The sequence below is a fragment of the Cucumis sativus genome, chromosome 1, assembly GCF_000004075.3.
Source record: "Cucumis sativus cultivar 9930 chromosome 1, Cucumber_9930_V3, whole genome shotgun sequence".
In the NCBI taxonomy this organism is placed as follows: domain Eukaryota; kingdom Viridiplantae; phylum Streptophyta; class Magnoliopsida; order Cucurbitales; family Cucurbitaceae; genus Cucumis; species Cucumis sativus.
Window position 1 is genome coordinate 17,924,089 of NC_026655.2, and position 20,384 is coordinate 17,944,472.

The following is a 20,384-nucleotide window of genomic DNA, read 5'->3' on the forward strand; positions in this document are numbered from 1 at the left end:
CAAAGAGATACAAAACACATTATGCATAACTCAGACTCATAAATAATCTATTAAGAAAACATTTACAAAACATTAGCTTACAAATCACCATTGCAAGAGTGTTTAAGAAAGATCACCCATGCAAGAGTGTTTAGTTTAGGGTTACTCACGTAGAAGTGTATAGTTTAAGAAAGTCACTCACACAAACTTCTGGTCTTTTTCTTCCTCGAATGCCTCTCCTCAACTAGAACTCTCTTAACAACTCAACTACTTACGCTCCCTCAATGAAACTTCCAAAATAACAACACTTCTCTTAGGTCTTCACCCCTAGTTATACTAATCCTTGAATTAGTTACTCTCTTTGTCTGTCATTTATGAATTAAAACTTTACATGTGTCACTTTACTGACTTTGACACACTATGCAGCCAAATCAAGCTCGACATGTAAGCCAACGATTAACTTTCGATTTGACATTTCCTCGAGATGCAAACCTTGTCATCTCGAGAAGCCAAACTCTTTCTCCTTTCATCTTCTTGGAAAGTTAAACTCCTTTTTTTTGCCTTCTTCTTCGTCGTGATAGACTACAACCACCCACTTCTTTTCTAACTTATCCTTGTGTTACTTCACTCAAACGCCTAACTCTTCTTGCGATACAACTCCTTTGTCGTACCAACTTTTCCTCCATCGTCTTCTTTCAACATGAATTCCTTTTCTTCGAAACTCATCTTTAGATTGATCAATCTTTTCATTTTAGAAAGATCATCCCACTCCTCGACACTTTTCTTCTTCAACATGACTCTCTTTCTCGAATCTGGACCTCACACTGTTGCCGACCAATTTTTGTTGGTTGTTGTTCGAGACCATTGTAGGTCAACTTTTGTTTTGACAGTTTTTTGGTGATTGTTGCTTGTCGACTTTCTTCGATATTTTTTATGATGATCATTGTCTATTTACTTTCATTGACCTTTTTTTGGTGACCATTGCAAATCAACTTTCGTTGATCGTTTTTCGATGTTCGTACCATCCAATTGCCAACAACTATGTTTCAGTGACCACAATCGACTGACTTTTGGCGATCATTGTTGCCAACCTCTAGTTATCATTTTAGAGTGTCTATCGTCGACCACCTCCATCTACCATCCTTAATGATCATTAGCCAACTTCTATTGAAACCTCAATAGCAAATTCCTTTATTATAATTTGAAATCATAAAAATAGTTTTAGTATATAACAAATCAAACAATTTTTTTACCTAAAAACACTTTTGAAAAAAAAAAACTACCAAATACATATGTTTTTATTTTAAAGAAATTTTAGAAAAATGTTTAAATGAAAATGCATTTTTTAATACACACATTTTTTTCTTAAAGAATTTAAAATAGGCTTTTAAAGGAGTAGGAAAAAATGATGTGATCATCTATATAAATAGATGTCTACCAGTAGATTATGATGTTTTATATATATGGTCTATGTAACACCTTAGGAAAGGATACACTACTTGGATGCCGATAGTTATAACATATCAAGGGACATGAATCTTTGTTCAAACATTTATCTACACTCATATTGTACATATATGACATAAAACATCTTTGTATTGGTAATTCTATACATATGATAGAATGTTTAAAAGATAAAAAAAAAATTGAGAATAATATTTAGGATTTTGACAAGACAAGATAATATTCAGCATCTATAAAGTGTTAGATTTTTAATCATACTTTTTACTTTCTGTCCACTTCAATTTATGACGGTTGTTTTTAGATGGACACGTACATTATGTTAAATAAAGTTATATGGAAGTAAGGAGGTTGTAACAAAAATGTGTCTATTTTGAAGGTTGCCCACTTAACCAAAGTCTGTGATTCCATAGCAATCAAACGGTTGACTTAATAATGAAAGTAAAGTCCTTCATCAAAGGGATACTTTTAATCGCGCTTCGGTCCTTTTAATCAACGGCTTAGATTAAACACATCTCACAATCGAATTGATGCCACGTCATTATATGGTCCACTGACAGGTGACGATAACCCCGACCCGAATTTTTGTGCCCAACTGACAGTGGTGTCTCTCAGCGCTGGGGAACAATCGTTTCCGACCTCTTTTCGACTTTTCTTCTCCCTCCTCCCACTCCGACGACGACGGTCAGACTTAATTCATCCTCAAGTAATTTGCAATTTCTTGTCCGATGATAATTCTCGATTGGATTCAATCGAGGAAATCAAATGCCCTTTTCTTATTTGCATGATCATTTCCACGGATTTCTCCTTATCAATTCCCTTTTCGCTGTATATTTTCATGATTAGACTTTAATTAGGGTTTAGTTTGTTCCATTTAAAGCTGGAGAATTTGATATATAACCGTAAGAGCTGGGGGCGAATCAGTCTCGGTCTCACAGAAGCCCGTCGGCGGCTGCATCTGTCCATACCGGCGCGGGACTCTGGTTCTTTCTCCGATCTAACAATGTGCCTCCTACCCATACTCTTGCTTACCTTGCCAATATCGAATCTGTGAACCGGCTTACGTCTGATTCTCGACAACCTCCTGCTCGTCCTCCTTCAATGGAGCAATCTACTGTTCATTCTTCCAATTCTGCGCCTCCTGAAGAGCCTGAATACTTGGCTCGCTATTTGGTCATTAAGCACTCGTGGCGTGGCCGCTACAAGCGGATTCTATGTATTTCGGCTGCTTCGATCATTACGTTAGACCCTTCCACACTGGCGGTGACTAATTCATACGATGTCGCTAGTGACTACGAGGGTGCCTCACCTATTATTGGGCGAGATGATAATTCGAATGAGTTTAACATAAGTGTTCGCACAGATGGGCGTGGGAAGTTCAAGGGGATGAAGTTCTCCTCCAAATACAGAGCGAGTATACTGACGGCGTTGCACAGAATTAGGTGGAATAGATTGGCCCCCGTGGCTGAGTTTCCGGTGCTTCATCTTCGGCGACGAGGCTCGGATTGGGTTCCCTTTGTAAGTTTCTTTCTTTGCCTACATCCAGAATTGAGTGACGAACTATTTGCTATTTACCGAGTCTTTTTTAAAATGAAAATAATTGTTTAAACATTGCGATTGTGTCAAGGAACTCTCTCTACCCTAATGTACAACTCTTAGGCTGCAACCAATGGTCGAGAGTACCACATACAAGAAACTGAAAGAAAGCTGTCTTTGCCTTAACTTTAACCCAGGGAAAATTAGATTTTTATCTTTATACTTGTCTCGTCAAAGTTAAAGCATAAAATTAAGAGTCAACAATCAGAAGAGTTGAATCAAAATGGCGAGACTCTTGATTAAGGCACTTTTGTTTTTTACTTCTAATGGTTTCACATGTTCAAGTTGATTGGGTGGATTAGGTTCAGTTGCTGAATGGTTTGGCATTATGTCCATTTTCTTTTACAGAAATTAAAAGTTTCTAATGTTGGTGTGGAGCTTATTGACGTGAAATCTGGAGACCTTCGTTGGTGCTTGGATTTTAGAGATATGGGCTCTCCTGCAATTATAATCCTACCTGATGCTTATGGGAAAAAAAGTGCTGAATATGGTGGCTTTGTTCTATGCCCATTATATGGAAGGAAATCTAAAGCCTTTCAAGCTTCTTCTGGTACTTCAAACAGTGTCATCATCTCAAATTTGGTAGGTTGGAATCTTAGACTGTTGCATATACTCGTAATTTTGACGTCTAGTTGGTCAGCAGTTTGTGCAAATATGAGGTTTGTTCTTGAGGGAGAAATGACCAAAACAATACCTTGAAAGGTTTAACATTTATAAGAATTTCTAATTTTAAGTCTCTTTTATTGTAGACGAAAACAGCAAAATCCATGGTAGGGTTGTCACTTTCAGTGGACAGTTCACAGTCTCTTACTGTGACAGAGTACATAAATCGAAGGGGTAATGCATTAAACTTGTTTCCTTTCTTTTATGCACCATTCTTCTAAAAAAATCCATTTGTCCTATCTTATTTGAATTTTTTTTTATTAAATCTAGCAAAAGAGGCTGTTGGAGCTGATGAAACCCCATGTGGTGGTTGGTCTGTTACAAGATTGCGTTCTGCTGCACATGGAACTTTGAATGTTCCAGGATTGAGTTTGGGAGTTGGCCCTAAAGGAGGACTTGGTGAACATGGTGATGCTGTGTCTCGTCAGCTCATTCTTACAAAGGTCTCAATAGTTGAAAGACGCCCAGAAAATTATGAAGTAAGTGGAGAAATATTTAACTTTTTATTATTTATTTGCCATCAATTTGAACTGCTCACTACGTATTTCTCTTGGTGTTTGAAACCTCTCCCTTCCTCTTTATATAAATAGTGACATAATTGTAATTACATTATAAATTGTTAGGTGGAGGAAATAGAGGGAGTTGGGGAGTGTAGAGGTTAGATATAACTTTGGCCTGGTATTTGTCCATTGTGGACTTAAAAGAGAGATGATCCTCTCAAAAGACTATTATTGTGATTGTGTCTTTGATATTGCAATATAGTTTGAGGTTGTTTTCTTATAATTTGGATGGTCACAAAAGCTCAAACACTGAAGGAAAGTGAACCTCGGCCATCTTTCAACTCTCCCTTTGTAGATTCCTTCAAACACCCCTTAAGATTGCTCACATTCCAAGCCCTTCCATCTGCTCATTTGAAGTCTCTCTCCTTTGATAATGTGTTTAGATACCTCAAAATGGTGCATTCACTTTGAGGCCTCTGCTTCCCTGGGGTGTTCGATCTCTTCCCTACCCCGCGCATATTTTGGAAGCCCACCCTTTCCCTTGCGTTTAGAGCACCTCATGCGCTGACCAGATTGTGGTCCCCTTTACATTTCATTGTAATGCCTCTTAATTTTATTTGTTGCCCCTATGAAATTGTGTTGATTGATAATAATAAAATGTGCTGATATTTAAATTCCATTTTCAGTATTGAACATTCTGAATGTGAAGTTTTATGAATTGATTGGTATAACACTTCTGCAATTGTAGTTGTTTAAGTAACTAATCATTTCGTGCACTTGAATTATCAAGTAATAAAATTTATTGAGTTGATACAGCAGTTGTTTAAAAAACTGTTATACAGAGTTATTAATTGTTTTTTTAATATAAGGGATTAGTTAGTTAAACACGATTTAAATGTTGTTGTAGATATCAACTATATATTAATTAAACAATTCTGATGCCCAATTGCTCATATGTACATTCGACAAAATGGGCACATACTGATTTCAGATTTGCTTTAGTCAGATATGATAATATAATGACTGCAGATATGTGAATCCTAAATGGCCAATTCTAAATAGCCAACCTAGATGAGATATGATGAGGGTGCTATAGCTTGGTTGGATAGGATGAGGGTGCTATGGGGTGTCAACCTAGTTAAGATGCCTAGGTGCACCTCCTGATCCATGGTTACATGCTCATTGTATAATTCTCTTGTACTATGAGCTTTTGTCTCATTATTGTTATATTAATATTAAGGGGCCTTGCAAAAATAACAAAAAAAAAAAATGATAATAGGGCCCATGTCACTATATCTTCTAAATTGCAAAAGTAGCAAATTTAAAAGCCAATAACCCTATAGTTACTGTTTGATAGGCCTCCGATAGCCTTATGATAGCCGTATGATATTATTAATTTTGCCATATTCGCAATGTGCAAAAAAATAGGTGCCATGAGCTGTTTTTTTTCTAAATGTTTTTGTCATTTGATGCAATTTTCCTAATATTAATAAAGAGGTTATCTCCTTTTCAAAAAAAATCCTAAATAGCCAATTCTGAGCCATCATATACACCTATTTTGTCTCACAAATCACAAAAACTAGAGGCTAATAATTAAACAAATGTGAAGTCTTGAGTGAAGTTTCAGTGAACAGAAATATTAAGGCAACTATTCAGCAAAAGGTTCTCACTTGATTAAATGGGTTGATGAAGGAAAATGTGACTTCCTCTGAGAAGGGGTTGATGAAGGAAAAGGCAAAGGTTCTCACTTGATGGGAGATTATTGAGAGATTAGTTTCTTTATGGGGTTTGGAAATTCAGAATTTTTGGATGCATAACAAAACCCTTTTAGTCGAATTGTTATGGCGCTTCTCCTCTGAGCCCAATTCTCTGTGGTGCAGGTTTGTTGCTAGTAGACATGGCCCCCATCCTTTTGAATGGTTGTCTAATGGAATTAAAGGTACCCACCGAAATTTGTGGGAAGGCATTTCGAAAGAGCTCCCTTCTTTTGCTTATCTAGTTTGTTGTGTGGTGGGGAGGGGAGAGATATTTGTTTTGGGGAGGACCATTGGGTGGAGGAGAGACCTCTTTGTGTTATGTCTCCTCAATTGTATCACCCATTTTCTCTTAAAAATCGTTTTGTTGTCGATTCTTTAGTTTGGTTTGGGAGCTCTGGTTCCTTTTCTTTTAGGTTGCCGTTCTCTTTCTGATGGGAAGCTGTAGATGTGGCCGTTCTTCTTTCTTTTCTTGAGGGCCACCTCTTTAGGTTGGGGAGGAGGGATGTCAGATTTAGGAGCCCCGGTCCTTTGGAAGGGTTCTCTTGTAAGTCGTTCTTTCATTGTTTGGTTGATCCTTCCCCCTTAAATGAGTTGGTTTTCTTAGTACTTTGGAGGATTAAGGTTCCTAGAAAGGTGAGGTTCTTTACTTGGTTGGTTCTTCACGGCCATGCTAACACACTGGACATGCTTTTCAAGAATATGCCTCTGCTTGTTGGGCCTTTTTGTAGTATTTTTTTGTCGGAATGCGGAGGAAGACCAGGATCATATTTTTTGTAGTATTTTTTGTTATCCTTTTTCTACACATTTGATATGATGAGTGTTCGTCCCAGAGATGTCAGTGTTATGATCTAGTAGTTTTTTCTCAATCTGCCTTTTGGAGAGAGGTTGGTTTCTTGGCTTGCTGCTGGGGTGTGTATGGTCTTATGGGTTCTGTGGGTTGAGTGGAATAGTAGGGTGTTTAAGGAAGTTGAAAGGGATTGTAGCGAGTTTTGGTACCTGACTCTGTTTTTCGCTTTCATGTTTCCCTTTGGACATTGATTTTGAAGACTTTTTGTAATTATTATATAGGTGTGATTTCACATAGTTAGAGTCCTTTCCTTGGATGGGAGTCCCTCCTTTTTCTTTTCTTTTTTTTTTCCACCTTTGTATTCTTTGATTCTTTCTTAATGAAAGTATATTTTAATTAAAAAAAGCAGCTATTCAGCAGGATTATACATGTATCTTGCTTGTTAGATAAAGTTTTTTAAATCATAAATTTTTTTATGTACAGGCTGTTACAGTTCGTCCTTTGTCTGCTGTCAGCTCCCTCGTGCGGTTTGCAGAGGAGCCCCAGATGTTTGCCATTGAATTCAGCGATGGATGTCCTGTTCATGTGAGCTTACTTTTAAATGTTCAGTCTAGATTAATATTATTTATGAACTTTTAATGGACATGGCATGAATAACAGGTATATGCCAGTACGTCTCGTGATAACTTACTTGCAGCCATTCGGGATGTATTGCAAACAGAAGTAGGTAGATGATGTATTTGATTTCAATTTGTTTTACTATTTAGCATCGATAAATAGATTTCTGTTTATCATTGGTAACTTAATGTTGTCTATTTTCATATCTGCTGTTTACCTTTAGGGTCAGTGCCCAGTACCTGTGTTACCTAGGCTAACAATGCCTGGTCATCGTATTGATCCACCATGTGGAAGAGTCCACCTACAATTTGGCCAACAGAAATCTGTCATTGATTTGGAAAATGCATCCATGCATTTGAAGCACTTAGCAGCAGCTGCTAAGGATGCTGTGGCTGAAAGTGGTTCAATACCTGGATCAAGAGCTAAACTTTGGCGTAGAATAAGGGAGTTTAATGCATGTATACCTTACAGTGGGGTTCCTTCCAACATTGAAGTACCCGAGGTGACCCTCATGGCCTTGATTACAATGCTTCCAGCTGCACCAAATCTTCCTCCCGAGTCTCCTCCATTGCCACCACCTTCACCTAAAGCAGCTGCAACTGTAATGGGCTTCATTTCATGTTTACGTCGATTGTTAGCATCAACAAGTGCCGCGTCACATGTGATGTCATTTCCAGCTGCTGTTGGGAGAATAATGGGTTTGCTTAGAAATGGTTCTGAGGGTGTAGCAGCTGAAGCTGCAGGCCTAATTGCAGTGCTTATTGGTGGTGGGCCTGGTGATTCAAATCTGGTAACAGATTCTAAAGGAGAGAGGCATGCTACAATCATTCATACCAAGTCAGTGTTGTTTGCTCATCAAGTTTATGTGGTTATTCTTGTCAACAGACTGAAGCCAATGTCTATTTCTCCTTTGCTTTCCATGGCTGTTGTTGAAGTGCTTGATGCAATGATATGTGAACCACATGGTGAAACGACTCAGTTTCCAGTTTTTGTTGAACTATTGCGCCAAGTGGCTGGCCTCAAACGTCGCTTGTTTGCACTCTTTGGACATCCTGCTGAAAGCGTGAGAGAAACTGTGGCTGTGATAATGCGCACAATTGCAGAAGAGGATGCAATTGCAGCAGAGTCAATGCGTGATGCTGCTTTACGAGATGGTGCTATATTAAGGCATTTATCACATGCGTTTTTCCTTCCGGCTGGTGAGAGACGTGAGGTTAGTCGACAGTTGGTTGCTCTATGGGCAGACTCTTATCAACCAGCTTTGGATTTGTTATCTAGAGTTTTGCCTCCCGGGCTTGTTGCATATTTACACACACGATCTGATGGAGTAATGCATGAGGATTCAAATCTGGAAGGATCATATAGTAGACGACAGAGACGCTTACTCCAGAGGAGAGGCCGTACAGGTAGAGTGACAACATCTCAAGATCAAAATTTGCCAAATAGTAATTTTGAGACTGGTGATCCCTCTAGGCAGATAAGTACTGGTCCAGTTTCAATCGTTCAAGCTTCTGTTGCTCATCCTAGTGACAATGTAATTGGTGATGGTACTTCATCCCAACGTGATCAATCTGTTGTTCCATCTTCAATTGACGTTACAAGTACTACCATAAATGAGGTGTCAGAACCAAATATTGAAAGTGCTGATGCTAATCAGGAGTCAGGACTTCCTGCTCCTGCTCAGGTTGTTGTGGAGAACACTCCTGTTGGCTCTGGCAGGCTACTCTGTAATTGGCCTGAATTTTGGCGAGCTTTTAGTCTTGATCATAATCGTGCTGATTTGATTTGGAATGAGCGCACAAGACAAGAACTACGTGAGACACTGCAAGCTGAGGTTCATAAATTAGATGTTGAGAAGGAACGGTCTGAAGATATTGTCCCTGGGGTCACCCCTGTTGGAGAAAGTATGACTAGTCAAGATAGCCTGCCAAAAATTTCTTGGAACTATTCCGAGTTCTTAGTTAGCTATCCTAGTTTGTCTAAAGAAGTTTGTGTAGGTCAGTATTATTTACGATTGTTGCTTGAAAGCAACAGTACAGGCAGGGTTCAGGATTTCCCACTCCGGGACCCGGTTGCTTTCTTTAGAGCACTTTATCATCGATTCTTATGTGATGCGGACACGGGACTCACAGTAGATGGTACCATTCCTGATGAACTGGGTGCATCTGATGATTGGTGTGATATGGGAAGACTGGATGGTTTTGGAGGAGGTGGGGGCTCTTCTGTTAGAGAGCTATGTGCAAGGGCTATGTCAATTGTCTATGAACAGCATCATCAAACAATTGGTCCATTTGAAGGCACTGCTCATATAACAGTTCTCTTGGATCGAACAGATGATAGAGCTTTGAGACATCGTCTTCTTCTTCTTTTGAAGGTGCGCAAATGCTCAAAACCCTTTCCCCTGTCATCTGTCCACTTCCCCTGCTCCCTTGAGTGATATACTTGTTTTCAAAGACCATGAGTTATCATGTAGCGGAAAAAAAAACTTCACTATCTTAGTTTGTCCAGTTTGTTCAGTTCTTTATCTCCCTTTAACGAAAATTGTGGAATTGACTGTTATGGACCAAAACTAGTACGGAACGATTTTCAGAATGATTAATATTTAATATGGTGTTTAGATTTTAGTAAGATATTTTTATCACTTATATTAACTTTGCATGCAGGCATTAATGAAGGTATTGTCAAATGTAGAGGCATGTGTTTTGGTTGGAGGATGTGTATTAGCTGTTGATCTGCTGACGGTGGTTCATGAAGCCTCAGAGAGGACTGCTATTCCTTTAGAGTCTAATTTGCTTGCCGCTACTGCTTTTATGGAACCTCTTAAAGAGTGGATGTTTATTGACAAAGAGAATGCAAAGGTTGGACCAATGGAGAAGGACGCCATTAGAAGACTCTGGTCAAAAAAAGCTATTGATTGGACAACACGGTGCTGGGCCTCTGGAATGCTTGACTGGAAGAGATTGCGTGATATACGTGAGCTACGGTGGGCATTAGCTGTCCGAGTTCCTGTTCTCACACCAGCTCAGGTATGAATATTTATTTTGTGCATAAATGTTTGTTGAAGAGATCATCTGACTGCATGCACATTAACAACCCTTTTGTTGCTCAATCTGTTTTCTGGACCTCCTATGGCCATTTTTCAATCTTCCTGCAAAATACCTTGCGGATGTACATTTATGTTTCTACCTTTTTTTTCCTGCCTGGTTATTTTTCCTTTCAAGCAATTTATCAAGTGTGTTGGTACTTCTTGATCATTGTTATATAGTCCAACTAAGTATAGAATATATTTTGTAACCTCTATATGTGTCCACTGATATCTTAATATAATGAGTTTGTTGTATAGATTGGTGAGACAGCACTGTCAATTTTACATAGTATGGTATCTGCACATTCGGACTTGGATGATGCTGGAGAGATAGTTACCCCAACCCCTAGAGTAAAACGAATCTTGTCCAGTCCAAGGTGTCTTCCACATATTGCTCAGGTGAGATCTGGTACTCTTTTCCTGTCTTTCACGAACCACTGTTTAAATCTTAGCTTGAATTGATGGTCTGGTTGGATAAATGTACTGCTTTTTGTATGAGTTTAATGGTGTAACTTAGTGAGAACTAAGAAAGTTGTAGCTGAGGGGTGTTTTTTTTTGTAAACTTCACACATCAATGAAATTTGTTTCCTATAAATAAAATGAAGTAATGTTAATAATTATTTTTGCCCTATCAAAAAACAATAATAATATAACTTTAATGATAAGTAGTAACTCATAATTCAAATTTTAATGAAAAGAACACTAGGAAATACATCTTAAAAACAAGATTTATCAATTGCAAGTATGATGAACCTTTCTTTAATATAAAAAAGTAGTAACTCATAATTCAAATTTTAATGAAAAGAACACTAGGAAATACATCTTAAAAACAAGATTTATCAATTGCAAGTATGATGAACCTTTCTTTAATATAAAAAAGTATAATTGTTCTGATGTATGGTGATGATATGATGCTGCCTAATTCTATCACATATCACTAGTTTTGCATTCAGCGTTCACTTATTAGTTATTGATAATAATAATTTGATAGGTCAATTTCTATTTATTTTTATTGGCTTACATACATTTTGAAACTTTAATGTTGAGTGTTTATTTGAGTTCTCTCGTTGTCTTTATTTTCCTTTTTTGACCTAGCCATAGAGAATGTATTTCAGTGGCTATTTTCCTCCTTATGGTGTGTAGGCTATGCTCTCTGGGGAACCAAACATTGTGGAATTTTCAGCTGCTTTATTAAGAGCTGTTGTCACCAGAAATCCCAAAGCCATGATTCGTCTTTACAGCACTGGTTCATTCTATTTTGCCCTTGCCTATCCAGGATCTAACCTTCTTTCAATCGCACAACTCTTCTCAGTGACTCATGTCCATCAAGCATTTCATGGTGGAGAAGAGGCTGCAGTTTCCTCTTCTTTGCCTCTTGCAAAGCGTAGTGTATTGGGTGGGCTTCTTCCTGAATCCCTGCTCTATGTATTGGAGCGCAGTGGCCCAGCTGCATTTGCTGCTGCAATGGTTTCTGACTCAGATACTCCCGAGATCATATGGACTCACAAAATGAGAGCAGAAAACCTTATTTGTCAGGTGCTGCCACTTTGGGTCTACTTTTGCTTCTATAAATGAATTTTTCTAATTTACATTCAACAGATGTCCAAACTTTAAACGGTTTCGCTTTTACCAGGTTTTACAGCATCTTGGCGATTTTCCCCAAAAATTGTCACAGCATTGCCATTGTTTATATGAATATGCTCCTATGCCACCAGTGACTTATCAAGAGTTGAGGGATGAAATGTGGTGCCACCGTTACTATCTGAGGAACTTATGTGATGAGATACGATTTCCCAACTGGCCAATTGTTGAGCATGTTGAATTTCTTCAGTCATTACTTGTTATGTGGCGTGAAGAATTAACACGGAGACCTATGGATCTCTCCGAAGAAGAAGCTTGCAAAATATTGGAAATTTCTCTGGAGGACGTGTCAAACAATGACAGTAATATGAGACATTCTTCTGAAAATGGTGAAGAAATATTTGGCATCTCTAGACAAGTTGAGAATATTGACGAAGAAAAGCTTAAACGGCAATATAGAAAACTTGCAATGAAATACCATCCTGACAAAAATCCGGAAGGAAGGGAAAAGTTTCTTGCTGTGCAGAAAGCGTATGAGCGTCTACAGGTAGGCCTTTGAAGCATTTTATTCTCATGCATGCCCCAATTCTTTTCCAACCAGCTGATAATATGGCATAAAGCATATTGACAATCAGGGTTTTGAGTCCACTTTCAAAATATGCTCTAGTATAAGCTAGTGCATTTACCACTTTGATCTGTTCGCCAAAGACTAAACACAGTGTTAATGAGAAAATAAAAGATAAGAGAGAAGAACATTAATATTTTGACCAGGATGTTTCATTTTAGCCTGTGGATCCTAATGGACCCAAATCTATTAAAAGTTTGGCGAGAATCATAAAGAGAGATAAAAATGGCATAACCCTTAGTGTGTCATGTCATGCATAGTATTTATAGTTCTGGCAAATCTCTGAAAAAGAAATTAAAAACAAAAAAATGAAAAATAAAATGAGGAAGGAGAAATTGGAGTCGGAACCAGTTCATCGATCAGTTTGTAACCTTATTGATGCTTTAGTGCTTGTAATGCCCGGACTTTATAGTATAGATGTTTTGCTTATTATAATTCTTTGCTGAATGTTCTTGGGGGATTCATGTGAAATAAAATCTAGTAATCTTTATGATATATTGACCCATGATGTGTATAATTTAGTTCATTTATTTTATTTTGTTACCATCACATGACTGCTGTTGGCTGTATCTGTACGAGCAAATCACACATTTTCTTAATCAAATATTTATCCGATATTCTTCATAGGCTACCATGCAAGGGTTGCAAGGTCCACAACCTTGGAGGTTGCTTCTTTTGTTGAAAGGTCAATGTATATTGTACAGACGCTATGGAAATGTACTCGAACCATTCAAATATGCAGGTTATCCGATGCTGCTAAATGCTGTAACAGTGGACAAGGAAGATAACAATTTTCTTGCATCTGACCGAGCACCTCTCCTCGTGGCAGCATCAGAACTTTTGTGGCTCACGTAACTTTTCCCATTTCACTATTCTTTTTCACATTGTTATTTTGTTCATGAGATGGGTAAAATGAACTAAAGTTTCTTCTTTGATGTGATAGATGTGCATCATCTTCGTTGAATGGTGAAGAACTAGTGAGGGATAGTGGAATTAAACTTCTTGCCGTTCTTCTTTCTCGTTGCATGTGTGTGGTGCAACCAACTACTTTTGCGAACGAACCATCTGCGATCATTGTTACAAATGTCATGCGAACCTTTTCTGTTTTAAGCCAGTTTGATAGTGCAAGGGTTGAGATGCTTGAATTTTCTGGACTAGTTAATGACATAGTTCATTGCACTGAACTTGAGCTAATACCAGCAGCTGTTGATGCTGCTCTCCAGACTATTGCCCACGTTTCTGTTTCCTCAGAATTTCAGGATGCCTTGCTAAAATCCGGGGTCTTATGGTATGTATTTCTTATCTAATTCACTCTCTGTATCTCTCTGATTGGTTTTGATCAGGACTTGGTGTTACGATTGTGATAGGAATGGTATTAGGGTGTTAGAGGGATATTAAGGTATAAATGGTAACCAAACTACAAAACCATTCCTATTGGATTGTTTTGCTGAGTTGTCCATTTATCTTCCAACGATAATGATCATGTGACAAAATTTGTATCAGCCTCTTTCCAGCTCCATTTCTTTTGGTTCAATTAATAGCCATAGACTTGAAGCCCTGTCATCAGAAATGAAAACTTTTTGATCCTGTTTTTCGACTTTGTTAAATTATTTTTAGGTACCTTTTGCCTTTGTTGCTTCAATATGATGCAACAGCCGAGGATTCTGACACAAAGGAGTCACATGGTGTTGGTGCCAGTGTTCAAATTGCAAAGAATCTGCATGCCTTGCGCGCTTCTCAGGCCCTCTCAAGGCTTAGTGGTATGTGTAGTGATGACAGTCTTACACCCTATAACCAGGCTGCAGCTGATGCTCTACGTAGATTGTTAACTCCAAAAGTTGCTAGTCTTTTGAAGGATCCAGAACCTAAAGATCTACTGTCCAAAATAAATGCTAACTTGGAATCACCTGAGGTACACACTGGTCTACTACTTTATTTTTGTTTTTTTTACTCTTAGATATTTGAAGGCAGACTTGTTTGATATTCAACCTATATCAATATCCCATTTTACCTTCCTGTACAATGAATTTAGTTTCCTTAAATTGGAATTCAAGTCTAAGTTTTCTAAACATTAACCTTGTAGATTATTTGGAACTCATCCACAAGAGCAGAACTTCTGAAGTTTGTAGATCAGCAGCGCAGTAGCCAGGGCCCTGATGGGTCATATGATCTGAAAGATTCACATGAATTTGTGTATGAGGCACTGTCAAAAGAGCTCTACGTGGGCAATGTTTATCTGAGAGTTTACAATGATCAACCAGATTTTGAGATTAGTTGTCCTGATGTTTTTGGTGTTGCTTTAGTTGAATTCATAGCGGACCTTGTGCATAATCAGTACTTTGTAGATTCTGATTCTCAAAATAAACCTGTTATTACTAGTGACAGCTGTAGTTCACAAAACAAACTTAATTCCAGCGTTCCATCTCCCGAGACTGAGCAACTTAACAATGAGGCTTCTGGATCAATTAGTCAGCAGGGCGAGCCTGTTGATACAATGTCAGCATCAGATGGACAGGGTCCTGAGGAGGAAGAAGCTTTATTGGTCAAGAACCTTCAATTTGGATTGATCTCCTTAAAGGTATGCTGCTGATTAATATCCATCGAGTGAAATTCACTTAATGGGTTTATTTTCTGCTGAGTTTGCGGATCATTTTTTTTTTTTATGAAATCAACACCTTTTATTGAGAAAAAATGAAAGAATACAAGGGCATATAAAAAAAATCAGCTTAACAAAACAACCCCATTAAAAAAAGGGGACCAACTAAGTAAAATATTGCCTAAGGAATAGTTATAGAAGATCTTCGAAATTGAAGCCCAAAGAGGCACATGATATTTAACCAAACACCAAATCTCACTATGCCTCCTCTCACTACCCCGAAAAACCCGATCGTTTCTCTCCTCAAATGTCCCAAATAACAGCACACAACTAGTTTGTGGATTATATGAGAAATAAGAATAGTTAAATCGATGTCTCTTATTTGGTTGGAAGCAATGCAACATATCTGACACTGTTGTTCTCCATTATAATTTTCAGAATTTGCTAACACGGTATCCAAATCTGGCATCCATCTTTTCTACCAAAGACAAGCTATTACCTCTGTTTGAATGTTTTTCTGTTGCCGTCCCATCAAAATGCAACATTGCTCAACTTTGTCTCGGTGTGCTGTCACTTTTAACTGCGTATGCTCCCTGCTTAGAGGCTATGGTTGCTGATGGATCTGGTCTTCTCCTTTTACTACAAATGCTCCACTCCAATCCTCAATGTCGTGAAGGGGTTCTTCATGTTCTTTATGCATTGGCAAGTACTGCAGAACTCGCCTGGTCAGCTGCCAAGCATGGTGGTGTTGTATATATTCTTGAAATTCTCTTACCTCTGCAGGGTAACTGTAAATTAAATTTTATCTTTTCCCATCTATGGATTATGGAAGAGACAATTCTTAACCTATGTTATTATGTATAATATTCAGATGAAATTCCTCTTCAGCAAAGAGCTGCTGCCGCCTCCTTGTTGGGAAAACTCATTGGGCAGCCCATGCATGGCCCTAGAGTTGCTATAACTCTAGCTAGATTTCTTCCAGATGGCCTAGTATCAGTTATCAGGGATGGACCTGGTGAGGCTGTAGTGGCAGCTGTAGACCAAACAACCGAGACACCAGAACTTGTATGGACATCAGCAATGGCAGCCTCATTGTCTGCCCAAATTGCAACTATGGCTTCAGACTTGTACCGTGAACAGATGAAAGGCCGTGTTATTGACTGGGATGTGCCTGAGCAAGCATCTACGCAACAAGAAATGAGAGATGAGCCTCAGGTATATTCCACCACATATCTGCCATCCTACATTATCTGCCTTCATTGCTGGAAAACTTACCAGCTTATGTTCATGCAGGTTGGAGGAATATATGTTAGATTGTTTCTAAAAGACCCCAAATTCCCTCTAAGAAATCCAAAGAGATTTTTAGAAGGATTGTTGGATCAATATTTGTCATCTATTGCTGCCACACATTATGATACACAAGCTTTTAACCCTGAGCTTCCTCTTCTCCTCTCTGCTGCGTTGGTTTCATTATTGCGAGTGCACCCAGCATTAGCAGATCATGTTGGGTATCTTGGATATGTACCCAAACTTGTTTCTGCTGTCGCTTATGAAGCCAGACGAGAAACTATGTCATCAGGGGAGGGAAACAATGGCAACTATGAGGAGAGAACTCATGAACCTAGTGATGGATCAGAACAGTCTGCACAAACTCCACAGGAACGTGTGCGTCTCAGCTGTTTACGTGTCCTACATCAACTGGCAGCTAGTACTATATGTGCAGAAGCTATGGCAGCAACTAGTGTTGGAACTCCTCAGGTATTTTTTTCTTATATGATTTGCAACGCCCTGCAAAGAAACTCTATGTTCCTTGGCCGTAGAAAAACACTTTATCCAAGGATGATCAATATTAATTTTACGTGGCACTAGTGGGATGTCAGTTTTGATTTAGAAAAGATGTTAGTGTGATTTTCTTACTCTTGGTTCTTGTTGAACCATTAAGGGCTTGCAGTTCTCTGCACATTGGAACAACTTGCTAGTCTCTAAACACCTGAGCCATCAATCATTTTTAATCTGCTTTGGTTTCATCATTATGTATTATCTGACTAGAACTTATATGGTTCTAGGTTGTTCCTCTTCTAATGAAAGCTATAGGATGGAATGGTGGAAGCATACTTGCACTTGAGACCCTAAAGCGTGTTGTGGTTGCTGGAAATCGAGCCAGGGATGCTCTTGTTGCCCAAGGGCTTAAGTGAGTATCTTATTTAGTATATTAAAATTCATTTCATGTCTCCTAATGTTGTGCCAAAGAGGAAAAACTGTTTGATGAACGTTTGTCACACTTTTTGACTTTTGTTCTAGTATTATTAAATTTTCTAAACACCACAAGGTACTTCCATGTATTATAATTTAGTATAATGGAGTTGCCTTGATGTCTAATTTGGGTCGTCAAGTGTGACATAATAATGCTTATTTAGATTCCTTCTGTGTCAAGTAGATAACCATACTGTTCTACGATGTTCGTGTTTGTCCCTGTAATTACATATCTTTGGATTTTGTATCTCTGCCTCTGTTTGTTAAGCAGTTTAATGGCGACCTATTTTAGTCACTGTTGACTACAACTTTACTTATCTACATACACTATAGGATCTTTGAGACGCCAACCTCATGGATTGGGCATGTTGTTGGCAAATGACTCAAAACCCCCTTGATCCATTTGGGATTTCAAATATCCCATGAAATTTGGGAGTGTCAATGTTTGCAAGAGTAGTGTTACTTTGGGCTGATATGAAAAATATATATTGTAAAATTTATATGCTTAAGAAAAGAGATGCAATCGAACTTTGTTTTTCGTAGGCTTTCTGTATTCATTTTATATTGCATTATGATGAAGGGTTGGGCTTGTTGAAGTGCTCCTTGGGCTTCTTGATTGGAGAGCTGGGGGAAGGAATGGACTATGCTCTCAAATGAAATGGAATGAATCTGAAGCCTCTATCGGCAGGGTGCTAGCAATAGAGGTATGTAGTTTTGAATGTCTTTTTGTTGACTGACTGTTGTAATTATTTTCAATAGCTTGATTCTGCGGCTATCCTATTTGGTACAGTGTATGGAATCTGTTGATGACTTTTCGAACTTTAAGATTTTCTTGAAGGACTTCTAAGAATATGAGATTGTTCTGTAAGGAATTACTGCGAAAATATGGTGGAAGACTTAAATTTATTTGAATTGAATTCATTTTAAGGAATTTGGATTAAAATATTTTCTAGCTTTGTTTCTATCTTTGGAATGAAACATGAAATATAAATAGTTTTAATCCTTTCAAGATGTCTAACGTAGCTCACCAAGCCGAGTTATTTTTTGGTTAAACAGACTTCTCAATAAATGATTTGGGTTAATTAGTAAAGGTTTATCAGGAGGACTTTGAGTGAGAAAGGTGTCAAGCTTTTGGAGGAAATGATGGACCCTGGTTGAAGGAAAAGATCAGGGGTAGGAGAGAGAAGCCGATCAGTTAGGATTGTGGAGAGAGATTTGGTCGGGAAAGGGATATATATCGTTGAAGTTATCTTAGAAGGCTAAGCAAATAGCCATCATGTGAGCTTTCTTCGGATGTTATGCTCAACATTGGCTGGAATTTTTATGCATTCCCTAAACATTGACCATTAAACAATAGTAACACCTCTTAAGAAACGGGAGCTCGACAAGTTCCAAACTCCTTTTTCACTGAGACTTGTGAATAATTTTGGCAAATGGCTTAAAGACAGGAGGTTTTCTAATTTAGAAATGAGACGTGCATCAGTAAATATTCTTCTAATGCAATGTGATTATCTATATAAATTTTCTTTTCTCTTTGTCCATCCAGGTTTTGCATGCATTTGCCACGGAAGGGGCACATTGTTCTAAAGTGCGGGATATCTTAGATTCCTCCGAGGTAATTATTGACAGATAGCTAGATTTTGATATTTTTAGAACATTGTTTTCGTTTACCTTAAATTCGAATTTTTGTCAACTGTTTTGGCTCCTCTATATAAGAAGAAGAGTGATGAAAATATGAATGCAAAATAATCATGAATTTACAATGTTCTGAAGGATATTAGGAAAATGGGTGCTTACACACTAGCAAGTTGAAGGACTACTAATCTTGTGTTTATCAGTGATGTTTGTTATAGTATAGCGTTTGGGTCGACAGAAGAATTGTAATTTTGAACTTCATCTATACTTTTAATTTAGTTGCGGATTTTGTATTATAGGTTTGGAGTGCTTATAAAGATCAGAAGCATGACCTTTTCTTGCCATCAAATGCCCAATCTGCTGCTGCTGGGGTTGCTGGTCTAATAGAGAATTCATCTTCAAGACTAACCTATGCTCTTGCTGCACCCCCAACTCAAACTTCAAGGCCTCCCAATGGAAAATAGAATCCAGCTGTAGAACAAACAACATATCAAAGTACAGCATTTTGAATCCAAATCTATGCCCTGAGTGCATAAATTCTCTGTAAATTAAGTTCTTTTTGTACAGTTTCAAACATTTTTCTTTCACTCCAATTTAATTTTTCTTTTACCTTTTCGTTTTTTTTTCAGAGGGAAGGGGTTGTTGTTTAATCATATAGTCTCATTGCGATTTTCTTATTGTGTAAAGAAAAAAAAAAACTTTGTAAATTGAGGTTCTTTTACCTGATTCGAGGTGATTTTGTGTGAATAATATAGCATTTTTCATTTTCTAATGTGCTGATGTCTTTATTATGTCTTGTCATGGGAAGAAGTTCCAAGAAAGTGGTGGAACCTCACTTTTCCTGAATTCGAATCTTTGTGGTTTAGTGATGGTTTTCAAATCAAAATTATTATGGTTTGTTCGAATTCTATTGGAACCAATTATTAGTGAAATTCTTCTTCCACTTTAACATAATATGATATAGGGAGATGGATAAATCAATATGGAAGATTGACGAAGCAACAGCCTGTATGGTCTTCTTTGTTGTTGGTTTATTTATTGTAGAAAATAAAAACCTACGTTGGGACATGTCGTTTTCATTTTAATGCTTCACGTGCCTTTTCTACTTCCCTGCCACAGTTTATTGTTGTTATTATTGCCTCAAAATGATCCTTCTCTTTCTCTCAAGTAATGATAAGTGGGCTACAATCAAAAGTGGCCATCTGTTTGTGTCATCCTCGTCCGAAGTTACTTGTTTGCCTTTAAGTT

The 20,384-nt window shown here is 37.9% G+C and overlaps 1 protein-coding gene across 2 annotated transcripts; it reads left to right on the forward strand.

Annotated features, from left to right (window-relative positions):
• Positions 1-2,032: 2,032 nt before the first annotated feature.
• LOC101212425 (dnaJ homolog subfamily C GRV2) lies at positions 2,033-19,908 on the forward strand. Of its 2 annotated transcripts, XM_004149815.3 has the most exons (22): positions 2,033-2,958; positions 3,385-3,618; positions 3,786-3,873; positions 3,970-4,178; positions 7,227-7,328; positions 7,404-7,466; positions 7,585-9,735; positions 10,025-10,387; positions 10,705-10,845; positions 11,590-11,982; positions 12,080-12,574; positions 13,280-13,503; positions 13,596-13,940; positions 14,270-14,564; positions 14,736-15,230; positions 15,687-16,032; positions 16,120-16,463; positions 16,542-17,006; positions 17,315-17,439; positions 18,082-18,205; positions 19,048-19,116; positions 19,436-19,908. In XM_004149815.3, exons 1-22 carry the CDS (start codon positions 2,542-2,544, stop codon positions 19,598-19,600), a joined length of 7,653 nt encoding a protein of 2,550 aa, XP_004149863.1. In that variant the 5' UTR covers positions 2,033-2,541; the 3' UTR covers positions 19,601-19,908. The 2 variants fall into 2 exon arrangements, with proteins under 2 accessions (XP_004149863.1, XP_031745250.1); XM_031889390.1 differs by lacking the exons at positions 2,033-2,958; positions 3,385-3,618; positions 3,786-3,873; positions 3,970-4,178; positions 7,227-7,328 and having other exon boundaries at positions 7,453-7,470.
• The last annotated feature ends 476 nt before the right edge of the window (positions 19,909-20,384 follow it).

Excerpts from the sequence above, each read along its gene's own strand:
- LOC101212425 (XM_004149815.3), top strand. The coding sequence starts at position 2,542 with ATGGAGCAATCTACTGTTCATTCTTCCAATTCTGCGCCTCCTGAAGAG. Across the intron at positions 16,464-16,541 it reads AAATGAGAGATGAGCCTCAG|GTTGGAGGAATATATGTTAG; the intron begins GTATATTCCACC and ends ATGTTCATGCAG. Across the intron at positions 19,117-19,435 it reads ATATCTTAGATTCCTCCGAG|GTTTGGAGTGCTTATAAAGA; the intron begins GTAATTATTGAC and ends TTTGTATTATAG.